The sequence below is a fragment of the Barbus barbus genome (genome assembly GCF_936440315.1).
Source record: "Barbus barbus genome assembly, chromosome: 3".
Taxonomy (NCBI): Eukaryota; Metazoa; Chordata; class Actinopteri; order Cypriniformes; family Cyprinidae; genus Barbus; species Barbus barbus.
Genome location: NC_136731.1, coordinates 18,448,009 through 18,466,561, shown reverse-complemented (window position 1 = coordinate 18,466,561; position 18,553 = coordinate 18,448,009). Strand labels below are relative to the sequence as shown.

The window sequence follows — 18,553 nt, the reverse complement described above, 5'->3', positions numbered from 1 at the left end:
ACAATGAAACTTTAGTTTGTTTGAATTATTTAAAGGAAGTGTCTATTTACACTAAGGGCAAATAGCCCGCCTTGTTGGCAAAGGCTATTTACACTAACTCCGCCCACCAACGTGTGATTCCGATAGTGAACACTGAAGGCCCCGAGATACTTCAAACAAAGTTCGTTCTCCTGCCTGACCTTTGTTGAATGAGAAATGAATCGGGGAAAAAGAACACACCCACCGATTGCGTAATCGCCATGGACCAATAGCTCAAAGGTGTTTAGGAGCCAAACCGAACTCCCCAGAAAGTTCGCTTTGGTGAGCTGTATCGAACTGCCGAAACAAACTCAAAACGAATTTCGTTTCGGCCTGATTTTGTTCGAAATTACGTCATATCAGTTCGTTCTTCGATTTCGTTTGAAGTATACCGGGGCCTTAACCCTGCATTCCATTCGGAAGGGCTCATCCCTATGCCCTAATCCCTTCAAAGGGTTTACCCTTCGGTGTGAGAGCTTTGAAGGGTTGAAGGGTGTAGGGGACCAAACAAGAAGTGCCCTTCTGCGTCATTATACGGAGGTGCCGTCATCATGCAAAGAATCAGCGCAAAGGATCATGGGGGCCCGAAGTGTCCATCAGTTGTACCCTTCGAAATCCTTCATTCCGAAGGGCCCTTTGAAGTGGCTAATTCTGAGCACTGCCCTTCGGAGGTACGATATGTCCTGTTTGGAACGCACTGTTTAAAAGATGCTTGCTCAAAATCAGTCTCAGTGATGTAGATGGTAAGGATCGAATCCGCCTTTAGCCAATCTTTTTTCTCCCTTTTTAAATCGCATCGGAAAGCCATTTATTTTCAATAAAAATTAAGGAAATAATCAAAAAGTTGAAAATAAAGTATCGGTTAGGGTAGGTATAGGGAGGGCTTTATTGTCCCAATAAGGTGGCATCCATTTAAGCCTAATTTGAATTAAAACTAATTTACACTCAATACGTTATTATTATTATTGCGTACTGTTTTATGCACTACAATACTGAGGTGCAGATAATTGCCACTAATTGCAATAAGTAGTATAAGTAGCAGAAAATCTTGCTATTTTAACATGGTGTAAACAGAATCCATTGCTATTTGCACTATTAATAAGCATCAAATAGCATCTCTCGCAAAGACAATATGCTATTTTCACTTGGTGTAAATAGCATCTAATTGCTATTTACACTTAGTGCAAATAGCCGCTGCCTTATTTAAAACATGAAGGATGATTCAAATATCCTACCAGCTGAAGCGAAAATATCCCGCGCGCATCCTCTTCAGTCACGCACGCCCCCTTCTCGTGCTTCCCCTCCTACTTTCTCTTTACTTGCAGTCGGACGATTCAGGATACACCCTTACACCGCTGTATCCGAAGAGTTTGAGGTAACTACCAAGCTAATGCTTATTGCTGTTAAGTAGAATTTGAATGCATTTAATTCAAGATAACACGTTTTCCAAATGACGCTGTCTGGCGATTTCTGTTTTCTTGTTAACTTCTAAAAATTGCTTGAGATCTTTTCAAATATAGTATTGTTTGAAGCTTGTAGTGTTGTTTTTGAAAGAAAATGCAAGAAGCGTCCCTAGAGGACAAATAACTAGGCTACATTGCGTGAATGTTTCGGGTCTTTTTTTCTATTGTTCCCTCCCAAAACAAATAGTCCAAGAAGCAAGTATCTGTGTTCGATGCTACATTAACACATAACGTTTATGTGCATATTTCTGTTTTTTTGTTTTGTTTTGTTTTTTATATTATATGAACACGTGCTAGAGGATCTGGAGTCGTTTGCAGCGTCTAAACGCAGACAGCAAGCAGTGTCGCCCAGATGCGGCCCACATGCATGGATTTCACACGGGCCAGATCTGGGCCAAAACTATATTGCTGTCTGGGACGTAACAAAAACATTTTTAAAAACGTGCCTCGAGAACCTCGAAGGGTACATCAAAAGGCCTGAAATGGACTTATGTTTTTTTTCTTTAAAAACCAGGGTTCTCATGGTCTTAGAAAATCTGCATATATAAATAGCATAATACTGAAAGTGTAAACCACGAAATTATGGGAAAAGGATGATTAACCCCAAATAACATTTTGCTGTTACAATTTATGAAATTCCATTTGAATTATTTTAAATGCATCTTAACTCCAAGTTGTTTTAGTCTGGATAGTCCTAGTTTGTTTATTTATTTATTTAGATGTTTATGACAGTGAATGGTTATCAAAGGCATATAAGCAATTTAATAAAAGATATGGATGAATTTGCATTCAAATGAATTAATGATATGTATTTTGTTTTCATATGTGTAATCCGTTTTGGCTCACTCTAACATATTCAGAGTTCAAGTGATTATACATTATACATATATTACACATTACAACATTACACTTTAACAATACAAAGAGCACAAAAACAACAACAAAACATTGAATAAATGCTTACTGTGCCACAGGAGATGGATGGAGAATTATTTACCGATTCAGACCAGGATTGGGCCAGCGCATCTGAATCTGATTGGATGAACGAGATGGGAAATAGGAAAGGAAAACCAGGCGGGAAAAGAAAGATGAATCAACAAAATTGTAGCAAGAAGAAAATAGCCAGAAGTAAAAAGTCAGGTAAGCATAAAACGATACCTAGAATAATTTTTTACTTTGATTCTTGACACAGTTGGCGATCCATAGATTGTTCATGTTTTAATAAGATTCTAAAACCATGTCAAGACAATTGGCAGCATTGACCTCATTAAGTAAGCTGAGGTTCATTAGCAAATCCAGTATAACATAACATTTGCCCCTCATAGACCCGAGGAAGATGAATGCTGAATCAGTTATGAAGCAAACTAAGCCAGAATGTGAACTGAAGAGAAACCGCTCAGAAATTGATTTTAATGAAGATGACAGAAGGGCAATGAAAGAAGAAATGAAAGCGCAAAGATGCATCAAGCAGAGTAACAACAAGAGGCCATTTTCCCACCAAATATCCAGTTCAAATAGGCAGACCAAGAAAAAAAATTACACAGGTAACTAATGCTTTAATACTTCAGAGCCCCCCAAAATAATAAATGTCAAACATCTTCTAGACATTACTTTTTTACTCTGAAGAGTAATTTTGAAAAATCTTTGTATGATTGTGTCATGACAAAATATTCTTCTATTCTATGTATTTTTTGTTTTTGTTTTGTTTTTTAGGGCTAGACCTAACAGATGTCTTTCAGGAAGTCAGAAATAATAAACAGTTGGCTGTTCGTTGTGGTAAAATGGCAGGTTTTCTGTACAGAATAAAATATGGCAATGGTAAGTTTTGGGAGGAAAAATCATTAGTTGTATTTATTTTTCACATTGTGAAGTGAAGTGACATTCAGCCAAGTATGGTGACCCATACTCGGAATTCGTGCTCTGCATTTAACCCATCCAACGTGCACACACACAGCAGTGAACACACACACACCGTGAACACACACACCCGGAGCAGTGGGCAGCCATTTTATGCTGCAGCGCCCGGGGAGCAGTTGGGGGTTCGGTGCCTTGCTCAAGGGCACCTCAGTCGTGGTATTGAGGGTGGAGAGAGCGCTGGACATTCACTCCCCCCACCTAAAATTCCTGCCGGCCGGGGACTCGAACCCGCAACCTTTGGATTACAAGTCCAACTCTCTAACCATTAGGCCACGACTACCCCTTCTGTGAAACAGAAATTAAATTGCAATGTAGTTTTTAAAGTCAGATTGAAATTAGATTTAACTAATGTAGAGGGTCACTAATAAATAAATACACACACACTACATGTACAAAAGTATTGGGACTCTTGATCATTACACATTGACTTTAATTACATTATTAAATAGTTTGTCCCCCCTTGCAGTTATAACTGCTTCAGCTATATCAGAGCAACTTTACTGGGAAGTATTTCCACAAGATTTCTGAGATTTTCTGTGGGAATTTCTGCCTATTCATCCAGTAGAGCAATTGTGTGGTCAGGCACTGATGTTGGACAAGAAGGCTTGGTCTCACAATCGCCGTTGAGGTCAGGGCTACAAATGTGTGGGCCATTCAAGTTCTTCCGCACCAAACTCATCCATGTCTTTATGGACCTTGCTTTGTGCACCTCGAGTCAAGCCTGGTTTATACTCGCCACATTGGCATGAGGGCTAAGGTGTGCACAGCAAAAATGACATCACCGTGGAGTGGGCCCCATTTCGCGTGGCGGTGTGCATGGTATTTTTTGTACTGTTGCAAACTGCTTCTGAAGATGCACAACTTCAGGCCGACTCTAAACAAACTGTCATGTCTTCACTGGCATCTTTATGAATTGGAAGAAACATGAAGTGGAACAGAATAGAGCCTACCTCAAACTGTTCCTACTAAGTTGGAAGCATAGCATTGTGTAAAATGTCTTGGTATACTTAAGTATTAAGTTTTCCCTTCACTGTAAATAAGGGGCCTAGATTAAATTCTGGAAAACAGCCCCATGTTTATGCACAACACTCCTCAGCACATTATCCCTCCTCCGCTGAACTTGCAGTTGGGCAAGTAATGTTCTCCTGGTATCAACAAAACGCAGAGAAGTGTGATTCCTCACTCTGCAGAACAGGTTTACTCTGCTCCAGAGTCCAGTGGTGGTGTGCTTTACACTGTATCCATGATGATGTGAAGCTTGCATTCAGCTGCTAACCCATGGATATCCATTCCATCAAGCTCCTGCCACAAAGTTTTTCTGCTGATATTAATACCAGTGGAAGTTTGGAACTCTTCCGTTATGGAATCAGCAGAGTGTTGGCGACTACCATGCTCCTCAGCAATTGACAACCCCACTCTGTGACTTTACATGGCCTTTGCTTCGTGCTGCTGCTCCTAAATGCTTCACTTACAGTTGGCAGTGGAATATTTAGCAGGGATGCAATTTCACAAACTGTCTTATTGCAAAGGTGGCATCCTACCACAGTACCACACTTGAATGCACTGAGCTTTTAAGAACCACCCATTTTTTTGCAGATGTTTGTAAATGCAGACTGCATGGCTTAAGTGTCTCTTTCCCTTTGTCCGTTTTAACAAACCAGCATTTATCATTTAAAATATGTGCACTCCATTTATATGCTCTGTATAATGTTTCTCTATTCAGGAGAGAAGTGTATTTCATGTAAAGGGAAATGGTTTACACCCGGACAGTTCGAGGAGTTTGGAGGAAAAGGGCATCACAAGAAGTGGAAGGGTAGCATCTATTACAAACCATCAAATGGCCTTCAACAAGTGCAATTACTGAAACTCATACAAGTATGTACACAGCTAGTGTGAAATCGGAGTTTATTTGACATTTTTAGAAGCATACGTGAACATATTATTTAAATGAACTTTCCCTTTTCTCCTAGAATGGGTGTCTTTCAGAGTTTGGAGAACTGAGGGAGTCAATTAGAGAGGTATTTAGTATATATAGTACCTACATATGTTGTAGTTTAGCTTCACAACAATGATTGTGTTCTGTGGGTTATGAATCAACTTTAATATTTTTTTACTTTGTTTTCTGGCTTTATAGATTACTTTTGAAAATGATCCATTAAGTTACTAATGCCATGCTGAGATGTTTTAAAATCACTACTCACATTGTATCTTAACATAATCACTAATCACATTGTATTTTAACATAGGTGACACAGACAGATGGAGATGGTGCAAACTCAGTGCAAAATGTAACAAGGAGTGAATTAATCAACTCCTTAAAAGGTTTTCCAGAGTCCTGGAAAAGACTGTTTTCCAAGAATCTGAAAATACCTGTGTTTGGAATTGAAGAGAAAACAATCCAGCCGGGTGAGTTTGAATCAACATTTTAATTTCTTATATATTAGTTAGTGATCTCTGTCTCACTATCACACCATCTAGTGTTTGACACCTGTTCTTCAGTTCTCTGATCCCCACCATAGTTCCTTGAGGTTTTTTGCACATATTAAGCCAGGTTGCTGAGTCTAGATTGCCGAAGAGCTTTAGCTCTCATTATTAGTGTTTCTGTTTTTAATGTGGTTGTCTACGTTGACCCTAAAAATGTTTATGGTTTGTGTGTTTTCTACCACATACAGACAGTTCTTCGGATGAGTCTGTATCTGTTGCTGAGAGAGTCAAAATGGTGAGATGTTTATTTATTGATCAATTGTAAATTATTTTATTATTGCATGTGTGTTATCCTATTGTGGAGAGTTGAGTTTAACGTATGATGTATCACAATATATTTTTAAGGGATATAAATGGAAATATATCAATTTATATTATTATTATTGACAAGATGTCATAACTCATATTATGACAAATTCTGCTCACATTCTGAGGGAGTCGTTATATAAAAATAACTAAATATTTAAAATTCATCCAAATAACTAAATTTATCTTTCATTTTCTCCCTCAGTTACTGAAATGTACCCAATTATTGTGCTCACATATCCTCCATTAACAAATGAAGCATTGCTTTATTCTTATTCTTTTTCGGCACAGAACAGGAGAGAATCTGTGGTTTTAGCTGAAACTGTCAGTAAAAATATCATAGAACCGGCAGAATCTACTGCCAGTGCTAGAGGTTAGTGAGCTCTTTTATTTTCTGTCATGTTCTGGGTTATGGGTATAAACCCCTTTATGGGTTTGCTATACCATATTATACATTCACATCTCTTGTTTTTGCTACTCAATAAGAATATTCGTAGTTGAACAGTAACCAGTGGCCTTTGAAAACTCTTACAGTGTCTGTTACTGAGTGGTACTAATATTTATTTTTTCCTTTTGGCTTTTAAAATTTCAGACTTTATCTAATCTCTTATCGTTTTGTCCTTCCCCAAACTAAGATTCATCTACACCTCCCACTGATGCTACAGAACATACAGTATCTCCTGTTGTAGAGGAGGCCGCTCAGACCACAGATGAACCAGCAGCAGCAGCTCAGCTGAACTTCAGTGATTCTCCTGCTGAATGGCAGAATCCTGTTGTTTCTGAAGAGACAGAGAAGACAAGCCAGATGCAGCTATTTGAATTTCTGGCAAACCAGTTTAATACCATCAACAACACTCTGAAATCAATTGATTTGTCTTTGAAGAAGCTGGTGGAAAAACAGTCTCAAAACACACTGCCTCAGTATATAAGTCTAACTCCTGCTGTTATTGAAAATCCCCAGATTCACTCCTCAGTCAAGGAAGAGCAAATCACGGAAGTTTTAAATCACTGAAGTTGACTAAAGTGTGACACTGAACAAATTAGGGGTAGTACTGAGGAAGCAGAACTGTGATCTGTGAGGTTATGATTAAACATATATCTTTACTAGATAAGTACTACACAAGTTTGGTTTTGATGTGCTATAGCCAATAAAATTAACATATTTTGGTAATCATTTACTGTTTTTTTTTTGGTCACATATTTAAAATGTGAAAATCTGTTTTATTTCATTTCAGTTTCTTTTGTGTCGCAGTGTCCAGAAACAAAACAGCATTGAGGTTTCACTTCATGCAGTTAAAATAATTTATAAAATATAACAGTCATCATAAAACCATGAAAAATTACAGTAAACTATAAAGCTCTTTTGACTCTGAGTCAGGTTATTAACAGCCAAATGTACCTATAATCACTTTTGATCACTCATAATCAGCTTTGATTATTAATCAATGTATAAAAGATGATAATATCCTGGGACCTTACATAGAACAAGTGGTTTGGAGGATGGGTGGATAGAATATTTCTTATATGAGGATTGCTGTACAACTACTATCATTGTAGCAGGCATTGTTTTTCTCAATATGGGATGTAGGTGGCAGTGTGGTACAGAACCTCTGCTTTTCTGTTATTCTTTACAGACCTTTCACTATCAGTGTGTCAAGGTAACTTAAAGGTACGTGTCATTTCTGTGATTGCAAAAATAAAATGTTTTTAAACCGTCCAACCACCCTTTCTGATCTGCTCTGACAAACAGCCCGTCTAAAAATAAGGAATTGGAGTACTTTCTGTTGTAAATACAATACAGAGCCAGCTATTTACAGTATTTTGGAAATTGCCCTAAAATGGGTTATTTATTTTTGTCTTTGCATATAATGTGTAAATAGTAAAGAAGTAGAGGGTTTGCATCTTTTGCTTGTTGTCAATCGGCCTGCAAGTGCAATTGGAGAAACGGGTAGCCCTTATGTGTGAACTTCATTTTACTCTTCCTCGTCAGATTTACATCAACTTATTTGTATAACCGTATTTATCCAATAGTAGGAACGTACCATCCTAACTAGCTAACTAAAATATCTTGTGGAGAAGCGCTGGTGAAGAAGTGAATCAAACCACATTTAATTTACTTAATACATATTTAATTTACTTAATACATATCTATGTTCATTTATTTTTAAAATTAAGTTTTGTGTGGATTGATTTTGTTACAATTGAAGTGACTCATCAGGAATGCAGAGTTAAATTTAAGTAAATCTAATTATAATGCAACAGTTATTTATCCATCTTAGAATTGCTGTCTGCCACAGTATGGATATCTGAGGAAGTCACCTGTACAGGTATTTCAACCACTGCAAACGAATTGGCAAACCAATATTTATGTGTTTCATATTTAGCATGAAATATCGATTGTAATCTATTCGGGACTTGGTTTTCTTTTTAAAGATTCATTTTAACATTAGTAAACTGTTGATTCATCATTATGCAGAATTACTCAGATATGTTCTTTTTATTTATTTATAGGTGACACAGACAGATAGATTTGGTGCAGACTCATCATCTCAGCAAAAGATGACAAGAAGGAAAACACCTAACCATAAAAAAGGTAAGACAATAGCGTCTTTATTAACTCTTTAACGGGTCTTTTTTCAGTAGAACATATAGGCTATGACTTTTTTTTACAGTCAAAACATTTAAACCTAAAAAAATTACAATTGGGACTTTTCTGCCATTAGATTTCACAGGCAGTAAGGAAAACAATAGCAGAAATAATATTGGAATACCTGAGTCTAGAAATGAAGAGGACACAGTGCCGAAGAGAACAATTCAGCTGGGTAGGTTTGTGTGAACTTTTGCATTGCAAATTCGTCCAGACACTAAGCTAACAAGTTCAGGTGAGTGCGAAGCTTTAAAAACATTTTTTTTTTTAAAGTATTGTGTACAAAAAAAAAAAAGCACAAACAAAAACTCGTACTTGCAGCACACAATTGCTCATTTCACCATTGTTGATCTCTGGTTCACTTTCACACCATTTATTGATTATCACCTGTTCCTCTGAAAAAAATAAAAATAAAGTGAATGTTTTCTGCCCCATACAGACAGTTCTTCAGACGAGTCCATATCTGTTGCTGAAAGAGTCGTTGTCCTGTGCTCCTTCCACCCCGCCATATCTATGTTCATTTATTTTTAAAATTAAGTTTTGTGTGGATTGATTTTGTTACAATTGAAGTGACTCATCAGGAATGCAGAGTTACTGTAAGATGACAGGTGTGGTTAGGTGAAAAACGGATGTTAGGTGAACATGTATGCTAATTTAGCAAAATGTTTGTTTGCATCTGTCTGAGAGAGACTCTAATCTAATAAACTGGTGTGTGATGGGCGTTCTGGTGCACTATGGCTGCCGTCGCATCATCCCAGTGGATGCTGCACATTAGTGGTGGTTGAGGAGATCCCCCTCACAATGTAAAGTGCTTTGAGTACCCAGAAAAGCGCTATATAAATGTAACAAATTATTAATCTGATCTCTTTTTTTTTTATTTCCAGTTTCTTTTATTTTATGCAAAGACAAACAGTCCAAGAAGCAAGTTTCAGTTTTGTTTCTTTGTCTTCGGGGTGTTGGCGATGCTTCTAGAACACCAAAGTAGAGAATCCAGTCTGATGGCAGTATTTCATTTAGCTTCTCTTAGTAGTTTGAAGTGCAGCCAGGTTCATTTCTGTGTTTTACAGGTAAGGTCATCTTTTCCTTTCATTAATTATGCCCAGAGATTCACTATGTATATTTTATGACATAGTGATGGCATTTGTGCAAATTATCCTCTTAACAGTTTAATAGGAAAATTGCATGGATTTACCTGAATGGTGTAAACTGAAAGAATCATTCATTCTGTTCACAAGTGTGTATCTATTTCAGCTCATACAACCAATTCTGAATATCCACAACTAAATTATGACTGTGCTTTAGATATAGGGAGATGGATGGTAAATCATCCATAGATTCAGAGCAGGATTTGGACAGCTCTTCAGGATCTGACTGGATGAGTGAAATGGAAAAAAGTAAAGGAAAAAAAGGAGGAAAGAGAAAGATTAGGGAACAAGATGGTAAGGAGAGAGGAACATATTCCAACAAGAAGAAAAAAGCCAGAAGTAAAAGCTGTCCAGGTAAGCATGGGTGGAGCATATATTGAATAAAATAAATAAATAAAATTCTGTTTTGATTCTTGAAGCAACATGTCTTTAAAACGTCAGACAATAAAAGTGTTTTTTTAATACTTCTAAAGATACATTAAACCACATCTTTGGCATTTTAAATAAAGGTGAAGCTGAGGTTAATTTAGCAGAGAATTAAATGTTGACATTTAATGCTGAATTAAATGTTGATCATATCTTGTGTATAAACGGAGTGTGATGTCTAAAAATCATAAATAAAACACCAAGGGAAGAACAGGGAAAATCAATGCAAGTCTGTCAGCTTGTAATTACAGAATCCTTTCTTTTTTAATGTCTAGACCTGGACGAAATCTTTCAGGAAGCCAGAAATAAGACAAAACTATCTGTCCGCTGTGGAAAAATGACTGGTCTTATGTACAAAAAAAAGTATGAGAATGGTAAGAATATTTTTTCAACACATTGTCAGAAAGAAATTGAAATGCAAATTTAGTTTTAGAAAGACATGTACCCCTGGTTTCACAGACGAGGCTTAAGACCAGCCCCAGACTAAAATGTAATTCTGAGCTGTTTCAACTGAAAGAAACTTGCACTGACTGATCTTTAAAAATATCAGTGCCTTTGTTTTGTCTCAAGATGCACACCAGTAATGCTTTTTCTAAGGCATGTTAATGAAAATGACTTAAATGTCCTAATTGAACTATGGCCTAATCTTGGCTTAGTCTAAGCCCTGTCTGTGAAACCAGGCCTTACTGTTTTAATTATATGCTCCCTATTCATATGTCCTTTATGATGTTTCTCTGTCTTAAGGAGAGAAGTGTGTTTCATGTAAAGGGCACTGGTTTACACCCAGACAGTTTGAGAAGTTTGGAGGAAAGGGGAATAGCAAGAAGTGGAAGAGTAGCATCTATTACAAGTCATCAAATGGCCTTCAACAAGTGCAATTAGAGAAACTCATACAGGTATGTACTGTGTGCAGATGGTGTAAGGCTTGAATTTTCATTTTACTGGTCCTCATATGATTTAAGTAAATCTAATTATAATGCAACAGTTATTTATCCATCTTAGAATTGCTGTCTGCCACAGTATGGATATCTGAGGAAGTCACCTGTACAGGTATTTCAATATTTATGTGTTTCATATTTAGCATGAAAATATCGATTGTAATCTATTCGGGACTTGGTTTTCTTTTTAAAGATTCATTTTAACATTAGTAAACTGTTGATTCATCATTATGCAGAATTACTCAGATATGTTCTTTTTTTATTTATTTATAGGTGACACAGACAGATAGATTTGGTGCAGACTCATCATCTCAGCAAAAGATGAAAAGAAGGAAAACACCTAACCATAAAAAAGGTAAGACAATAGCGTCTTTATTAACACTTTAACAGGTCTTTTTTCAGTAGAACATATAGGCTATGACTTTTTTTTACAGTCAAAACATTTAAACCTAAAAAAATTACAATTGGGACTTTTCTGCCATTAGATTTCACAGGCAGTAAGGAAAACAATAGCACAAATAATAATGGAATACCTGAGTCTGGAAATGAAGAGGACACAGTGCCGAAGAGAACAATTCAGCTGGGTAGGTTTGTGTGAACTTTTGCATTGCAAATTCGTCCAGATATTTTCTAAGCTAACAAGTTCAGGTGAGTGCAAAGCTTTAAACAAAAATTTTTTTTAAAGTATTGTGTACAAAAAAAAAAAAAGCACAAACAAAAAGTACAAACAAAAACTCGTACTTACTGCACACAATTGCTCATTTCACCATTGTTGATCTCTAGTTCACTTTCACACCATTTATTGATTATCACCTGTTCCTCTGAAAAAAATAAAAATAAAGTGAATGTTTTCTGCCCCATACAGACAGTTCTTCAGACGAGTCCATATCTGTTGCTGAAAGAGTCAAACTGGTGAGATTCAGCTGTAACAGGGAAAATGGGTTAAGATACACTCTAAAAAAAATGGTGCTATATAGCACTAAAATGGTTATTTGGCTTGTAATCACTTTTTGCTGTATAGCACCAAATCTTGGTGCTTCAGTGGTTCTTCAGCGGTTCTTCACTGGTTCTTTGGCACCGCTATCATATACATAATCTGTTAAACTCCTGTATGGTTCTTCAGCGGTTCTTTGGGGTGATTAAGGTGCTATATAGCACCACTGCCGTACAAAGAACCTGTTAAGCTCCTTTAAAGGTTCTTTACGAGCCAAAGAAAGAACCACTGTTGGTGCTGTTTAGCACCATTTTTGTTGAAGAACTACAGTGCAATATGGCACCTCTTATGGTTCTACATAGCACCATTTGACAAAGGTGCTGAAAAAAAGTCTTGAAATCTTGAAAAAAAATGCTTTCCTGTAGCTCAAATTGTAGAGCATGGCGCTAGCAACGTCAAGGTCATGGGTTCGATTCCCAGGGAAAGCAAGAGCTGATAAAATGTAAAAACTGTAACTTGAATGCAATGTAAGTCGCTTTGGATAAAAGCGTCTGCTAAATGCATAAATGTAAAATAGATCATGGTTTACAAAAGGGGTCAGCAACCTTTCAGACCTTTTGGAATTTTAATTTCTGAAGCATTTTTTCATGTTTTTTAAACTTTTCAAAATCCTAAAAGTTTGTTAATTTTAATAGCATTAAAATAAGCAGCATTGGTCTGAAACGCCAGCAGTCATGCAAATGGTTTGCCAGAGCCACACACATATCGACTAACCCAGGTTAATTCTCACACTTTAATAGTATTTATTGCTCTTAACAGGCTGTGTGACTATGAGGAATGATTACCTTAAAATGTACATCGGTATGCAGTTTTCTCTATTGCTCGCATGCCAGTGATTATCCCTCTGCATGCCAACGTTTCCACGCATGCCTTAGGGAGCCAAATCCTGATTTACATAAAGCAGCACAACTGTTTTTAACAATGATAGTAATATTAAGAAGAAGAAATGTTTCTTGAGCACCAAATCAGCATATTAAAATGATTTCTGAAGGATCATGTGACACTGAAGACTGGAGTCTCTGCTGCCATCACAGAAATAAATGACATTTTAACATTGTATATTAAAATATTGTATTTTTAATCAATTAAATGTAGCCTTGGTGAACATAGAAGACTTTCAACAACATTTAAAAATACTTACTGACCCCAAACTTTTGAAGGGCATGCATATGTGTGTGTATGTGTGATTTAATTATTTATTTATTTTTATTTTTCTCACATATCGCCTTTTAGCAGAAAAACAGAAAGCATTACTTAAATCTTATAATTTCTATTCACCACAGAACAGGAGGGAACCTGTAAATTCAACTGAAACTGTCAATAAAAAGATCACAGATCACAGATCTACAGCTAATGATAGAGGTTAGTGAGATCAGTTATTTCCTTCTATCATAATTAATTTCTCCTAATCTGAGACTTCTTTTTTAGAATTGATTGATTTTTATTTGACTATGAAGGATCAGTGTTGAACTATATGGGTTGTTTATTAAATATTCCTAGTTAAGTGAGTGATACCAAAATGAAATTAAATGTTTCACTATCTTTGACTATCTTCCCCAAACCAAGATTCACCTGCTCATCCCACTGATGCTACAGAACCTGCAGTATCTTCTGTCATAGAGGAACCTGATCAGACCACAGATGAACCAGCAGCAGCAGCTCAACTGAACTTCAGTGATTCTCCTGCTGAATGGCAGAATCCTGTTGAGGAGACAGAGAAGATAGGCCAGATGCAGTTATTTGAATTTCTGGAAAATCAGTTTAATACAATCAATGACACCCTAAAATCAATTGACTTGTCTTTGAAGAAGCTGGTGGAAAAACAGTCACAAGACACACTGCCTGTTATTGAAAATACCCAGATTCACTCCTCAGTCAAGGATGAGCAAATCACTGAAGTTGTAATGCCATGGTTAAAAACATGATGAGTGATGAGAAAACTAATCAGAATCAGAATGAGCTTTATTGGCCAAGTATGTTTACACATACGAGGGATTTGTTTTAGTGACAGATGCTCCACAGTGTAACAGAGAGACAGCAACAGGACAGGACACAGATAATAAAAAATAATACAAATATCCAAATAGGCAATGTACAAAACAGCAAAATCACAATATATAATAAACAATTATGTGTGTACAGGTCTGATATGTGCAAATTTGAAATGAAAAAATTTGATAAATAAAAAAGTAAGCAAGTGTGGTGAATAAATAATAGAGTTGTGTGTTCCGTGTTTTATTGTCAAGTGTTCATGAGATGGATTGCCCGAGGGAAGAAACTGTTCCTGTGTCTGGTCGTTCTGGTGCACAGAGCTCTGTAGCGTCGACCAGACAGTAACAGTTCAAAGAGGGAGTGTGCAGGATGTGAGTGGTCCAGAGTGATTTTACCAGCTCTTTTGCTCACTCTGGATAAGTACAGTTTTTGGAGAGGGAGGGCTGTACCAATGATTCGCTCAGCAGTCCGGACTACTCTCTGTAGTCTTCTGAGGTCAGATTTGGTAGCTGAGCTGAACCAGACAGTTATTGAAGTGCAGAGGATGGATTCAATGATGGCAGAACTGTTTCAGCAGCTCCTGTGGCAGGTTGAACTTCCTCAGCTGGAAGTACAACCTCTGCTGGGCCAATTTCACAATAGAGTCAATGTGAGTGTCCCACTTCAGGTCCTGAGAGATGGTGGTGCCCAGGAATCTGAATGACTCCACTGCAGTCACAGTGCTGTTCATGATGGTGAGTGGGGGGAGTGCAGGGGGGTTTCTCCTGAAGTCCACGATCATCTCCACAGTTGAGCGTGTTCAGCTCAAGGTGGTTAAAACTGCACCATACAGCCAGCTCCTTAACCTCCTGTCTGTAAGCAGACTCGTCACTGTCCTTAATGAGGCCGATCAGTGTGGTGTCGTCTGCAAAATTCAGGAGCTTGACAGAGGGGTCTTTAGATGTGCAGTCGTTGGTGTAGAGGAAGAAGAGCAGTGGGGAGAGAATGCAGCCCTGAGGAGCTCCAGTGCTGATGGTACGAGTGTTGGATGTGGATTTACCAAGCTTTACTAACTGCTGCCTGTCTGTCAGGAAGCTGGTGATCCACTGACAGATGGAGGTGGGGACGGAGAGCTGAGACAGTTTATTCTGAAGGGTGCCCACAAACAGGATCCGCTGAAGTCCACAAACAGGATCCTCACATAAGTCCCTGGTGATGTCCTTCAGATAAGCCAAAACCAGTCTTTCAAATGATTTCATGGCCACAGACCTTAGAGCCACAGGTCTGTAGTCATTAAGTCCAGTAATTTTGGATTTCATTGGGACGGGGATGATGGTGGAGTGTTTGAAGCATGAGGGGAATTCGCACAGCTCCAGTGATCTGTTGAAGATCTGTGTGAAGATGGGGGCCAGTTTTTAGGCAGGCTGGTGACACACCGTCTGGGCCTGGTGCTTTCCTTCTTTTGTTCTTTCTGAAGACCTGGCACACATCATCTTCACTGATTTGAATTGTAGGTGTGGGGGAGAGAGGGGTTGCTGGAGGTGTTAATGGTTGTGTGGAGAGGTGTTCACGGCAGGTGTGGGTTGTTTTTTCAAACCTACAGTAAAAGTCATTCAAATCGTCTGCCAGTTGTTGATTCTCCAGAGCGCTGGGGGATGGTGACTTGTAACTGGTGATATCTTTCATACCTTTCCACACTGAAGCAGGATCACTGGAAGAGAATTTGTTCCTTAGCTTGTCAGAATAATTCCTCTTTGCCACTCTGAACTCCTTTTCCAGTGTGTATTTGGCCTGTTTATACAAGACTTTATCCCCCTTTCTGTAAGCATCTTCTTTGGCCTGACGGAGCTGTCTGAGTTTTGCAGTGAACCATGGTTTGTCATTGTTGTAGGTTAAATGAGTCCTGGTAGGAATGCACCTATCCTCACTGAAACTGATATAAAATGTGACAGTCTCTGTGAGCTCGTCCAGATCGTTGGCAGCATTTTCAAAAACAGTCCAATCAGTGAGAGAGAAATCCGTGCTGATGAAGCTTCACGAGCTCGCCGGCTCGCTTCCCCCGTCTGTGCGTCCTCCTGAAGCGTTTGACCAGAGCTACGGCTCCGCCAATTACAATGTCCAGCAAAACGTCCGAGTAGTCAAAATCCGGTAAAAATATTTTGTGGTGTGTTCTGCCGAATGTTCAGGAGGTCATCCCTGGTAAAACTGATCGTATTTGAGTAACAAAAACAGTACAAACACTGAAGAGCAATGCACAGTAGCTGCCATCTGCGGCGCCATCTTAGATCCAATCTATCTAAGGTCTGAGATTAAAGAAAAATAGGGTGAAAACTGATGAGAGGAAGAAGTAGAACTGTGGTCTGAGATGTTATGATTTAAAAAAATACATGTAAGGTATAACCATAGAGCTGTAAAGATGACCCTTTCGACCGCTCCAAGCATGTAGATGCATCTGTCATGTTGTAACGGTCAACTTGACGTCATTAACCATACTATGGGTTTCGCAGACCATCGGCTGTGCAAGATTGTGCCATCTTCGAATATTCATTGATTACTATGGTGAATGACCAAAGCCACTAGAAGACAAGCCTGCAACCTTTAGCCAAAAAAAAGCATAAGTCTAAAGCTAACGCTGCAGCACAGGAAAGGAGACCACACATTGTTTTTTTGAATGGATGTCAATGGAGGACAGGCTTCACTACGCTGAATAAACAGCTTTTTTGAGGAAATAGCTGATCATTTATTGAATCGATAGCCTGTTGGCTAATCTAAACAATAGTTTTGGATTGAACTATTTTTAGTTTAAACTGAAAAAATGGCATTTTATAAAAGAAGTTACTGACACTGGATTCAGCTGACGGCACTTCCCATTCCCATCCTTAAATGCCAATTGAGTGTCGTACAACTTTGACTGCAATTTAGGTGATGTCAAGGCTGGAATGTGATTGGTTATCAAGGCATACATGATCCAATTTGACCGTTACGCTTTCTCCAATAGTAAGTAATACAGACCCTCTAATCTCCCAGTAGTATGACAATCTCTGGAATGATGTCAAGTTGACCATTACAATATGGCCCATAGAAACGGTTGCTAATGAGGCATCTACATATACATACCTATGGGTATATCCACATTAGTAACAACAACAAATATAATAGGTTCTATTTAATGTGCAAAAGCTCATATAAACAGCATTACACTTTGTAGGGGCTTTGTGCTTTGAGCCCAATATCCTGCAGAACAGACACATTCCAAAGGAAAAGCTAAAGATTCTCCTCCATAGCCATCTGCATTAAGTTCATTAATGATCAACATTGCGTCCAATTGTCTTGACCGGTTTCCTGTCAAGGCCTGGTCCTTATCCCTCAGGGGATCAAAACTGCTAAAAACCTAACCCAATCAACCGTAGAAAAGGACTCCCTTCATCTGGACTCATTTAAGCAACAGAGTTGACTTGTGTTGAGTATTTTAAAGCTAAACTTTTTGCCCAGATCTTGTTACCTTGCTCATAGTTAACACAAATACCCATCTTATATTATTATCGTTGGCCACGGAGTAGTACAACCAGAATTGGTAAAATACACTAAATTCTACTAGACGCTGGACTAATAATTGATTAAGTGTAAGCTATAAATTTTGAATCAGTTTAATCAAATCAACCCGAATCTTTAAGATTCGATTCCCTCTGAATTTGAACTAATTCCTACAACTTAATCATTTACAGTTACAAACAAAATTACAACATAAAAATAGAGCAATTTAAATAGTTTCAGTTTACATTTTAGTTTAATTTCTGTGTCAGTGTGCGTCACGAATCTGGTCTGTGGACTTCCGTTTACTCAACACACTACTGTTGCACTTCACCCACGAACTACAATTCCAATCATCCATTGCACTGACAACACATATACAGCTGATTGCACTAATCACCCTCACACCTGAGAATTATCACACAATCACACACCCTACTTAAACCATGGATTTCCTCTTCCTCTTGGCCGAGTATTGTTCTGCGTATAATACTCTCCTAGTGTTAGCTGCCTTACCGAGCCTTCTGTGTGTATGTCTAGCTCTGAATCTGGTTCTGCGTATAACTCTCCTAGTGTTAGCTGCCTTACCGAGCCATTCTGTATTTTCTAAGTCTAAGTTTAGTTTTTTAGTTTTTTTTTATAGTTTCGTTTCCTGTTTCCCTCCCTTGTATCGTGGGTTTACCCTTGTCTCACCGTTTCGGACTCTGTGTTTA

The 18,553-nt window shown here is 38.0% G+C and overlaps 1 protein-coding gene across 1 annotated transcript; it reads left to right on the top strand.

The window, feature by feature from the left end:
* The first annotated feature begins 1,341 nt into the window (after positions 1-1,341).
* Positions 1,342-7,906, top strand: LOC306850408 (uncharacterized protein). Its single transcript, XM_079386036.1, has 10 exons — positions 1,342-1,393; positions 2,456-2,621; positions 2,807-3,025; positions 3,195-3,299; positions 5,122-5,273; positions 5,369-5,416; positions 5,645-5,804; positions 6,071-6,117; positions 6,480-6,561; positions 6,824-7,906. The coding sequence occupies exons 2-10, from the start codon at positions 2,459-2,461 to the stop codon at positions 7,198-7,200; spliced, it is 1,353 nt and encodes a 450-aa protein (XP_079242162.1). The 5' UTR covers positions 1,342-1,393; positions 2,456-2,458; the 3' UTR covers positions 7,201-7,906.
* Positions 7,907-18,553: the final 10,647 nt, after the last annotated feature.